General features: G+C 63.7%; 1 protein-coding gene across 7 annotated transcripts; it reads right to left on the minus strand.

The window, feature by feature from the left end:
- Positions 1-23: 23 nt before the first annotated feature.
- On the minus strand, positions 24-10,875 carry ZNF512B (zinc finger protein 512B). 7 transcript variants are annotated; one of them, XM_032461624.1, is made up of 16 exons: positions 10,818-10,875; positions 8,753-8,878; positions 8,345-8,487; positions 7,905-8,033; positions 7,146-7,786; positions 6,814-7,040; positions 6,643-6,714; positions 6,397-6,543; positions 5,994-6,283; positions 5,684-5,782; positions 5,432-5,602; positions 4,993-5,187; positions 4,711-4,812; positions 4,347-4,409; positions 3,744-3,842; positions 24-3,495 (listed from the first exon to the last, which is right to left on the minus strand). In XM_032461624.1, the coding sequence occupies exons 2-16, from the start codon at positions 8,874-8,876 to the stop codon at positions 3,247-3,249; spliced, it is 2,751 nt and encodes a 916-aa protein (XP_032317515.1). In that variant the 5' UTR covers positions 8,877-8,878; positions 10,818-10,875; the 3' UTR covers positions 24-3,246. The 7 variants fall into 7 exon arrangements, with proteins under 7 accessions (XP_032317515.1, XP_032317517.1, XP_032317516.1 ...); XM_032461626.1 differs by lacking the exon at positions 10,818-10,875 and adding an exon at positions 10,518-10,722; XM_032461625.1 differs by lacking the exon at positions 10,818-10,875 and adding an exon at positions 9,227-10,426.

Here is a 10,875-nt window from a genome sequence, read left to right on the forward strand (position 1 = left end):
CACAAACTCAGACGTACAAAACCCCTGGAAAAAAAATCAATAAACATTTATTTGATACAGTCATTTTTAATACATACAGGTGATGGCCCACCCCCGCACCACTTGGGACCGAGGGGCGGGAACGAGGACCGGGGACAGATGGTCACTAGGCGGGCAGGGCCCGAGCTCACCGTCAAAACATCTTGCAAATAAACACTTTGTAGATAGAATATATATGTATATATATGGTTACAAGTGATAGCTGGAACCTCTCTTCGAAATGCACTTATTACGGAGAACTGGCATTAGAAAACCCAAAGTACAGGATGTGTGGCTGCCACGCTGGAGGTGCTGGCTGCCCCCAGGCCCTCAGGGTAGCTGCCTGGGGCCCTTCGAGGGGGCGCACGAGAACAGGCCCCCTCCCCGAAGGCCAGGGTGCACCCATTCTTTCCCTTCCAAACAGAGAGACAGGAGGGGGGCGACCACTGCGAGGGCCACCAGTCACACCAGGGGACACTTGTCTGCCCTTGCACAAGCAGAAAAGTGCATCCTATTTGTGTGAAGTGTCGGTCTCTTGAGTCATCCCTTTCCTGTTCTCAGGGCAAGGGGGTGGGCTGGGCCAGAGGTAGATCTTCAGAAAGGGACCTGACATTGTGCCCTAGGCTTGGGTCTCAAGCAGAGTCCACGCCCACCTGGTGAGGGGGGTCTGCCACTTGGGTCCCTCTCGCTGAAGGTGTCAGTCAAGGGCAGGTGGCTACCTGGCTGCATTCCCACCAGTGTGGGAAGTGGGCAGATCCCACTGAGCCACCCAGGGCTCTGCCTCAGTGGGAGGAGGGCTCTGCACACCAGCGAGCCACTGCCACCCACCAGCCAGAGCAGGGGGAGCAGGGAGGGAAAAGGGAGGGAGAGCCCACTTTTGGCAGCAGTCCCCATGCCCACTTTAAAGACAAAGAAGAGGGTTAAAGTGCTAAACATTAAGTTACCCAAGATCCCACCTCTTCCCACACATCTCGGAGGGTTCCCGTGCCAGGGACCACACGTGGACTTCAGGGGGTGACAATGAAACTCATCCCCCAGCCGAAACCAGCCCCTGCTCTCCAAGGGCCAACAAGTACCTGAGAGGCCAGGGTGGGTGGCTGTCCCTAGCAGAGGTGTTGAGGTCCCACCTTCTCCAGCCCTCGGTGACAAGGACAAAGGGCACGTGGGGCTCCTGCCAGCACCTGCTCCCCGGCCCACAACGAGGCTGCTCCTGCAGTAGCTGCCCAACCCACCTCTACCTCCACCAGCTGCACACCAGTGACACCCAGGAACACAGGAAAGCAAGCCCTCTTGCCCCAAAACCCACGCCGCTTGCCTAAGCTTCGATGCTGGACCAAACCTCCATCTGCCCAAGCCTCCACCCATGGATCTCATCAGGTGCCAGGGAGTCCACGTCTCTCCCCTCCCCACATATCGGGCCAGGACGGCCTTAGGTCAGAGCATTCTAACCAAAGGAAGAAGCCGGAGACGGGCAGCATGGCAACTCAGCCCTAGAGCCCTCCTGGAAACTGTCTTCCGAGTGCAGGGTGAAGAGAACTGAGCCCACACTGGAGCCCCTCCTCTCCAGGGGCTGGGGGCAGAGGGCTGCCCAGTCAGCACTGCCTCCCTGAGCAGGGGAGGGACCCCAGCCCAGCCCCCAGAACCACCGTCGGCACCAGGAAACCCTTAGCACCAAAATGTCAGATTGTTGTGAATTTTTGTATAAAAAACAGAATAAAAAAAAGGTTGTCACTTGTCACAGCCACAAGACTGGCATCCACTACACCCAGGAGACACACGCACACGGGCAAATATCAAAATTCACATCATCCAGGATCGGCAAGGCCGAGCCCTCAGCCCACCCCCACCCCCCAGGCTCCATTCAAATTCAGCGGCTCTGAGCATCCCCCGTCCCTGCAATGCCACATCGGAACGTGGGGCCCAGGCAGGAGCCCAGAATCCATGGGGCTGCTTCCTCAGGGTGCCTGGACTCCACCTGAACCAACCTGCAGACCTCACCATCCTTGGGGCAGCAGAGGGAGCCAGGACAGAGCCCTGGAGCTGCCACCACCCTGCTGTGACCTTGGCCAAGCTCCCTTGCCAGCCTTCAGCTCTCATTTCAAAAGGCCACACAACCAGAAACGAAAGAGCAGGTAAAAAGGGTGCAAGGAGGCGCCCATGGGAGCTTGGCCATGGGCCAACCCAGACCAGCAGGCAGAAGGCTGCTTCCCACAGTGGTCACTACTCAGAGCCAAGCCCCCATTCCCTGCCCCACATGGCTGTGGGCCCCACATGACTCCAGAACCCAGCCTGGCCCATCCCTAACCCAGCAGGCTGCCCAACCTAGGCCAATGGCATTAGCAATGCTGGAGGCTGAGACCAGAGATGGCTTCACGGGGCCCCTCACCACTGCTCCCGCGGCCCTGCAGTGGGAGAAGCAGAGCCGCTCTCTTGCCTCAAGCAGGGAGCGCTACTGGGGATGGCAGAGCAGGGCTGCCTCCCACCACCGGGCCAGTGGGACAGGGGCTCGGGCCCAGCAAGGGTTGTACAGCAGGGGAGGGTGGGCCCAGAGAGGTAGAGAGAAGTGCAGGAACCAGAAGATGGCTGGGGGAATGTGGGGGGGTCATGGGAGGAGGGACCTTGGTGGGGGGTTGGGGGGACGGGTAGGGCTGGATGGGGCGGGGCACAGTTGAGGTGGGAGGTGGAGAGTTGGGAGGGCTGTCAGATCAGCACGGCAGCTGTCAGACTTGGGGTCTGTCCTGGGAGGTAGCTGTGGGGTGCTGGGGTTCCAGTGTCAGGTCAAGAAGTGAGGCAGCCCAGAACCACAGGGCACCAGGCACTCCCAAGCCTTGGGCCCAAGGAAGCAGGTAGGGCATGAAGCTCACACACCAAGGGCCAGAAGGCCATCTGCCCGCTCCACGCTGCCCCCAGGGCACTGAGACCCAGGCCACAGGCCCTCCTCCTGGCCATCCAGGACCAGACTCTGCCGGCTGGGAACGTCCCTGCAGACTACTGCACCGGGAGCCCCTGCCCGGCAGCCCCAGCCCAGCGTGCCCTGCAGTGGCCTATACAGGGGAAGGGCCACCTTCGAGGGAGAGAGAGAATGGGCTGGCCGCCCCCACTGGACAGATGAATAGGCAGGGGTGGGGGGTGGAGACCTGGAGGATGGGAGGTTCCAGAGCCCCACCCTGGACACAGGGGCTTGGCCAGCGTGGGGACTGGGCCCCACCCACCTGCCAAGCTCCAAGCTCACTTCTCAGGTGCCTTGCTGGCTCCCACCTTCCGGCCAGCGGAGCCCCGGGCCCCCTTGTCTCTGCCTCCTGGGGGCCAGTCGTCCTGGCGAGGAGGTGTCCTGGGTGCCAGCTCCTCAGGGGGCCGTTCCTTGGGCTTGCGGCCCCGCTTCTTTCCACCAGCCAGACTCTTCTCCTCCTTCTTGGGCACCGGAGAGTCCTGGCCTTTGTGTCTGGGAGGCGGGTCTGCCGAAGTCCGGAACCAGTTCTGGGAGAGAAGAGCAGTGATGGAGAGACTCTGTGGCCGAGGACACCGAAGGGCTGAGCGGCCGGGGACCCAGGGTCTGGGGCTCCCAAGCCTCTCAGCACTTCCAGGGAAGCCAGATGCCACTTGCTCAAAGACCACACGAGCTGCCACCCGGACACCCCTCACCCAGCCTGGCCCCTCCATGGGGCCAACTGGTCTAGCCACAGGCCCAGCAGGGCTCTCACGCCAGGACCCCGTCCCTGCCCCACCTCCGCGTGGGTCTTGAGGATGTGGTACTTGACGCCGCTCTCTGAGCCGAACTCCTTGGGACACAGCAGGCAGCAGTACTTCCCCACCAGGTGGTCCCCCTGGAAGGCAAGGGGCAGTCTGGCCCCAGAGGTTGGCGCCCACCCCAGCCCTTGGAGGACCAGAAGTACCCAGATGTAGCCAGGACCCCCCACCTACCCCTTTGGCTACAGGGTCAGGGGCAACTGCAGCTTATCTGGACAGGTAGCCAATGGGCGGGCTTCAGGGACCCACAAAGCCACTCTGGCAGGGCCACCAAGTTGCCCTGATGCGGGGGAGGAGAGGGACGAGGAGAGGGTAGGGAGAGGCAGGTGTCCCAGGGAATGCCCTCACCCCAAGCCCAGGTCGGTGTGCCCACCTGTCCCGGTACAGACAAGGAACCCCCATGGCGGGACAACAACCCAGGACTGACTGGCCAACAGCTAGGGCTCGGGGTGGTGCGGGTCCTGGGCTGGGTTGGCCATTAGCCCCACAGGGGCAGGGCGCACACCCAATGTGTGGGGACCCCAGGGGGAGCTGGGAGCACTGAGGACACATCGTGCCCAGGAGAGGGCCTGTGGACTGACCTTGCTGCAGCTGGCCAGATGGGCCTTGAGGCCAGACACACTGGAGTAGATAGCTTCGCAGCACTGGGGGCAAAGGGCAACCATCGGGGAGGGCCTTCCTGGAGGTACCCCCACACAAATGGACACTCCTTGCTCCAGCCTTTGGGACCTGGGGTCCCTCTGGGGCAAGTGGCAGGCTTGACCCCAGGAGTCATGAGGTGTGGGCAGGCCAGGCTATGAGGACTGAGGTCGAGGCCTCTCAGCCTGCAAGATTCCATCTGAGGCCCCTGTGGGGGCCACGTGGAGGGCTCCCCTCCAGGCCACATCTGGGCCCTCCATCCCAACTCCCAGTGTCCACAAGCCCACCCCAGCCTCCCCAGCTCACATCATTGGGGCAGTTGACATGGCCCTTCTCCTTGACCTCGTTCTTCCACGCCTCCAGCAGCTGGGGGTTCAGCACAGGGAGGCCTGGCCGAGTGTAGTTGAGCTGCAGAAGCCAACGGGCACCAGTGTGAGCGCCAACCGACATGTCCAGCTGCTCTGAGAAAGTCCTCAGCTGGGTCCTCCATGGACCGGAGGCTTGCCCAGGGGGTGAGCAGACAGCCCAGTCACAGGGGGCTTCAGGCTGGGGCATGTCCTGCTCAGAGACCAGGAGGCTGTGGCTCACCCTCGCGGTCTCAGGCACCAGGTCATCCTTCATCCGCCGCTTGGTCCAGTCCCGGGCCAGCTCATCCTCCGCGATCTCCTGCAGGTGGAACACGGCAACCTGGGCCGACGTGCGGCGGATGCGGCCACTGGGGGTCCGCTCGACACCCAACAGGTCCTCAGCCTCGGAGGGCTTGTCCTCGGGCTCCTCAGGGGGCTGCAGGGTGAGGAGGCCAGGTGAGCCACAGGAGCCACGCGCTTGGAGGTGTGGGGACTGGGGGCACATGCCACAGAGAGGGAACACATGAGCAAGCATGCTGGGGACACGGGGGCCCATCCAGGCTCACTGCCCCGGTACAGGTGGCTGGCAGGAAGGGAAGGGACTGCAAACGCAGTAGGCAGCAGATGGACATGTCTGCCCAGTGCCCGAGGGATGGGGGAGCCGGGCTGCGGCCGCTCACCGGGGCCATGTGCTCTGAGCGCACGTGGTAGTCGTGGCCAGCCTTGGAGCGGTAGGTCTTGCCGCAGTGGGCGCAGGGGAAGGAGGGGCTCTCCACCTCACAGGGCGGTTTCCCGCAGCGTCGCTGGTGGTACTGGTAGCCCATGAGGCTGGAGAAGGCGGCCCCGCAGCCCTAGGGTTCCGGGGTCAGGTAAGTGGCCAGTGAGGGTCGGCCGCATCCTACACGGTGCCCACACCCGGGCTGCCCACTGACCTCCTGCGGACAGCGCAGCCGCCCCATCTGCTTCAGCACTTTCCGCAGCCGCTCCCGCTCCTCCTGCTCGCTCCCCTCTGAGGCCTCGGCATCCGAGGGCTAGGGGGCAGGCCCAGCCTCAGTGCCCCCTGCCCCCACAGGACCCCTGTCCCGCGGCTGGGGCACGGGCATCCCCGGTCAGGTATGGGAGCCACTAAGCCCTGCAGTGGTGTGCTGACGAGAGGTGAGTGGTCAGTGCTGGGCAGGTGGGTGGGTCGGAAAACAGCGGTCAGTGGGCGGGGCTGGAAGGCAGCTGGGCCCACTGGTGTACCTTGGCGCTGTGCTCAGCCATGGTGTGGTAGTTGAGGCCGGCCTTGGACTTGAACTGCTTCCGGCAGTGCTGGCACTTAAGTGCATCCTGCAGCTGCAGCCAGGACCCACCTGTGAGAAGCTGGCCCCGGGGTGCCCCCTCCCGGCACTCTGGGGGCAGCCTTACCTTCTGGCACACTTCCATGTGCTTTTTGAGCCCCACGAGGGTCTTTCGGGTGACCACATTGCAGGTGGGACAGACAGCCTCACCTCGTTCGTGGATGGCTCGTTGCCACTGCTCCTCAGGGCCACCTGTAGGGTCAGAGCCAGAGCCTCAGGGCCCACACTCAGCCTCCGTCCCTGTGGTTCAGGATCTGCCCCACAGTCGAGACCTGGCCTGGGCCCCACCACATGGCAGCCCCCACCTGGGGCTGGGTGGGCCACAGGGGCCGGCACCTCCTTGCTGACAGCGCTGGTGGGGGCCGGCACCTTCTTCCGCATGTCCTCGGGGCCCGGCCCCTCCTGCTTCTTGGCACGGTGAATGCGGGATTTGTCTTCCGCCTTGGCTAGGCCTGTGTGCACATGTAGGTGGAGCAGGTGTGGGCCAAGGGTGCCGGCACACCTGTACATGTGCTGAACCCCGCAGATGCCTGGCTGGCCTGAGGCCTCACCTTTGAGTCCGAAAGTCCCTGAGATGGACGGCTGCTCCCCTGTAAACTTCTTGGGTGTTTTCTGTTTCCTTCCTGACTCGGGGGAGAGAAAACAGGGACCAAGACTCTGGTCAAATAACCATCGGGAGGCACCGCCCCTGTCCCAGCCACTGGCCCCCGCCCTCATCTTACTGTGCTTTGTGCGCTCCGCACCCTCCTCAGGCGGGGACACAGAGCCCGAGGCCCTTAGCGCCTCCTTGCCTCCCAAGGGCCTGCTGCCCAGAGAAAGGGGGCTGCTGCTGGATTCTGTGCTCTGCTGGAGGGCCGAGCTCTGGCCGGTGGTGGCTGGGCCATACTCCCCGTTCTCCGGCCTCGCCTGCTTGGGTGGAATGGGGCAGGCATCCAGGCCATCTGCAGCCCTGCAGGGAGCAGGGAGGTGAGGGACAGGAGAGTCCACTCTGGGCCCTGTGACCCCCAGGCTGCAGCTGGAGGCACCAACCCCAACTCAGTAGGAGCCCCCGTACCTTTTCTTACCGCTGCTCCTCCCCGCGGCTCGAGGAGCCTTGTTCTCAGACTTGGTCAGCAGCACCATCTTGCAGGGCGGTGTGTGTCTGCTGATGGCAATAGGTCTGCTGACCGTCACTGGCTTACTGACCACAATGGGCCTGCTGACCGTCACCGGCTTTGTGACCGGCATGGGTTTTGTAACTGTCACGAGCTTTGTCATCGGCACTGGCTTGTTGATGGTCACCGGTTTGGTGACTGGCACCGGTTTGGTGACTGTCACTGGCTTGGCGATTGGCACAGACTTGGTGACAGGTATAGGCTTGTTGACTGGCATGGGCCGGCTGACCGTCACTGGCTTAGTGGCTGGCACAGGCCGGCTGACCGTCACTGGCTTGGTGACTGTCACAGGTCGGCTGACCGTCACTGGCTTGCTGATGCCGATAGGCTTGCTGATAGTGACAGGTTTGCTCACTCCAATGGGCTTGCTGACCCCAACGGGCCGACTGACGGTGACCGGCCGGCTAACTGGCCCAGGCTTGGGGGCAGGCAGAGGCCGGTCCATGTGGTTCCAAATCCGGTGCTTCTCTAGCTGGGTCTTGGAGGTGAATGCGGCCTCACAGAAGGGGCAGGGAAAGGTGAGCCTTTCTGAGATGGCACCCTGGGATGGAGAGGGCAGGTGTGGGGTGGGGTGCCCAGGCCTCTGCCCAGACACCCCTGAGCCCACAGCCAGGGCAGGGCAGGCCCCAGGCCTCCTCTTCCCCAGCCGCAGCCCTTACCCCTCGGCACCGCTGGTAATGGTACTTGAGCCCGTAGATGCTGGGGAACTCCAGCCAGCACCCAGAGTTTGGACACTTCACCCTCGAGTGCGCCTTGAACTCATCTTTCCACTGGTTCATCAGGGAGAGCTGGGCGTGGGAGAGGCCAGGCTGCTGACCCCACAGCTGCCCAGGCCTCTGCAGCGCCCTCCCCAGGCCAGAGCCCTGCAACCCTGGATTACAGTAGGAGGCAGGCCCCCTGAGGAGCCTCAGTGCACCAGACTGTTCCTTGAGCCCCACAGACACGATCCACTAGGCCCCAGGCTCTGCCCTGAAGCCCTGACACACAGAGCGGCCGGCTGATGTAGGCTGAGGGCTCACTGCTGCTCGTGCAGGAGGCGAGGCAGCGGGCGTGCCAGGCAGACCCCCCAGGAGCCCCACCCAGCCCTCAGGGAGCTCACAGGAATGTCTCGGAGGGCCTGGCTCTCGGCTTTTGGACGCCCCTTTTTCTTCCCTTCTGTCCTGTCGCTGGCTGAACTTCCCGAGTCAAGGCAGAGTGGGCCCTGACTGGGCACCGTCTGCCCACCCCGGACCATCGGCAGCCCTGCAGCACACAACACACCGAGGCTCAGAGGCTGCATTCCCCACAGCCTCATTAGCCACCCAGGGGGCTAGTCAAGCCTGGAGCTAGGGCATGGGGGGCAGGAGGCCACAGGCAGCCAAGGATAAGAACCCAGGACCCTGGGCTGCCTCCACCCTGGGAAGCTTCTTAGGAGCCCAGGCGGCCAGCTGGGCACCTAGAAGCTGACATCCACGGAGGTGCAGACCCAGCCCCGCTGCCCATGACCACCTGGCCTGACTCTTCTTACCTAGCTTTGGAGGGTCGTGGAGCATGGGAAGTCGGACCTCGTTCCGGCTGCCATCCTTCCCAGGTCCAGTCTTGCTGGACCCTGGAAGCCGGCGGCCTCCTCCAACACAAAAAGGATCGGTCATCTCTGCAGAGCAAGTGAACAGACCTATGAGGCCCATGAGGCCCAACTCAGGACTTGAAATGGGCTGCTCTTGAATCCTGCCCCCAGGTAGGTCCACTCTTTGGCCCAAGGAAGGGGAGCCGACCTACCTGTGCTTTTGGCCACAAGGGAAGCAGGTGATGGAGTGAGGGGTACTTCTGGTTTAGGGAAGGGGCTGCCCAGCCAAAGTCTCCCCAGACCCAGATGACCCAGGAGATACCGTCAGCTTGGAAAAATCTAACCCTCTTCTGAGACCCTCACCAGCCCCACGGGACTCCCTCTGTCTCCAGGACACACAATCCCGGAGAGTGCGAGAATCAGAGAATCACGTACCTCCTACCTAGTGCTGGGCTGTGGGTGGCCCCGGGAGAGGTGCGGTGCCCTGGAGGAGGGAGGCCAATAATACCCCTCTGGGGGCCAATTATTACACCGGTGTGGCTGTTGGCCTATAGGCTGTGCTGGCCCGGTACCTTGGGACACCTTCCCCCACAGCCCCACCCAGACCCAAGGCAATGCCCCTGGACAAGAGCGGGTACCCTTGCATCCTTCTCCCCAGAACACAGATGGAAGGCAGCCAAGGTGGGCCCTGAGGGCCCCAGCCCACTCTCCAACTGCACACACACCCCTCCAGGGGGAGCAGACCAAGGACCCCGCAGCACCTGGTTCTAGTCCCTGTGCCAGCTGCATCACCCTACCTGACCCTCTTCTCGGCCCTGTTTCCAGCTGGGGGCCCTCCCACCAGAAGGAGGCCTCACACTGGACCCCTCAGCCACCCTCCACCTGGCTGACCTCCTCCTCATTTCCACCCTCAAGAGACTCTCCATCCCCAATCTACAGGCCCCCCAAGCACCACTCCATAGACCACCAGCCACTGGCCACAGGGAACATTCCACTGCCCCAGGCTGGGCCTCTGTGGGCCTGTTCTGCTGGGGTCCCTACACCCTGAGAGCTGGGGGACTCTGAGTTCACTGAAGAAGGTAGTAGTGGTGGGGGTTCTGTGGGCAGGTGACCCCTCCCCTGGTGGTTTCCAACTAACATATCAGAGGGGATGGGAAGGAGCTGGTGTGCCTAGGAGGGTCCAGGGGCCATCTGGGCAGAGATCAGGAAAGTTACTGCCCACGGCCATGGAGATGCCTATACCCTGAGCCTGGGGGAGGTCTAGAGGGGTCGAAACAAACTTCTTTGAAGTCCTCACACTGCTGCTTCTGAGGTGACATGCTAGCATCAGTCACCCCAGCCCCGTGACGACCCCAGCCGCGGGGGCTGAGGGTGCCTGCTGAGCCCACCTTTCCAGTCTTTCTCCAGCTTAGGTGGAGAATTCAGAGTTCCCGGGCCTGGGGCAGAGGCTGGACTAGGAGTCAGAGACCCTCCTTCTATCTAGACCCTGTGACTGGCGCACCAAAAAGAGAAAGGACTTCCACCCTCCCAGAGGGCCCAGCAGGGTCGTAGAGGTGGGACCCTCGCCGAAGGGCTGGGGGGAAGGGGTGCCACGCGCTGACAGCAGGCGACGCTGGCAGCGGGACCGCGGCCAAGGCCGCTCGGCCCCGGGACCCCAGCCCAAGCCTGGGCGCGCAGATGAGGCGGGCCAGGGGACGCACACCTGGAGACTGGCCTCACCACCCACCTGTCACCTGTGCCGCGTGCGGGCCCGGCCTGGCTCCGGAAGGGCCGATCGCGGGCGCCTTTGGGGTGGGGGGGCCCAGAGGCAGTGAACCAAAATGGCGACTTTTTCTGGAGAAGGAGGAGGCAGGGACGCGGCGCCGGCGCCGGGCGCGGGGCGCGGAGCTGGGGTACGGGCGCGGCGGGGGCGGCAGGCTGGGGCCCCGGGCTCGGCCCCACGACCTGCGCTCGGGGTCAGGGTCGGGGGCGCGGCCGGCGCGGAGGCGGCCTGGGGGCGCGGCTGGGGGCGCGGCCGGGCGCTTACCTGCGGCGCGCAGCGGGCCAGGGCCGGGCAGGGGCCGGGGCCGGGCCGGGCCGGGCCG

The sequence above is a fragment of the Camelus ferus genome, chromosome 19 (genome assembly GCF_009834535.1).
Source record: "Camelus ferus isolate YT-003-E chromosome 19, BCGSAC_Cfer_1.0, whole genome shotgun sequence".
Classification (NCBI taxonomy): Eukaryota; Metazoa; Chordata; class Mammalia; order Artiodactyla; family Camelidae; genus Camelus; species Camelus ferus.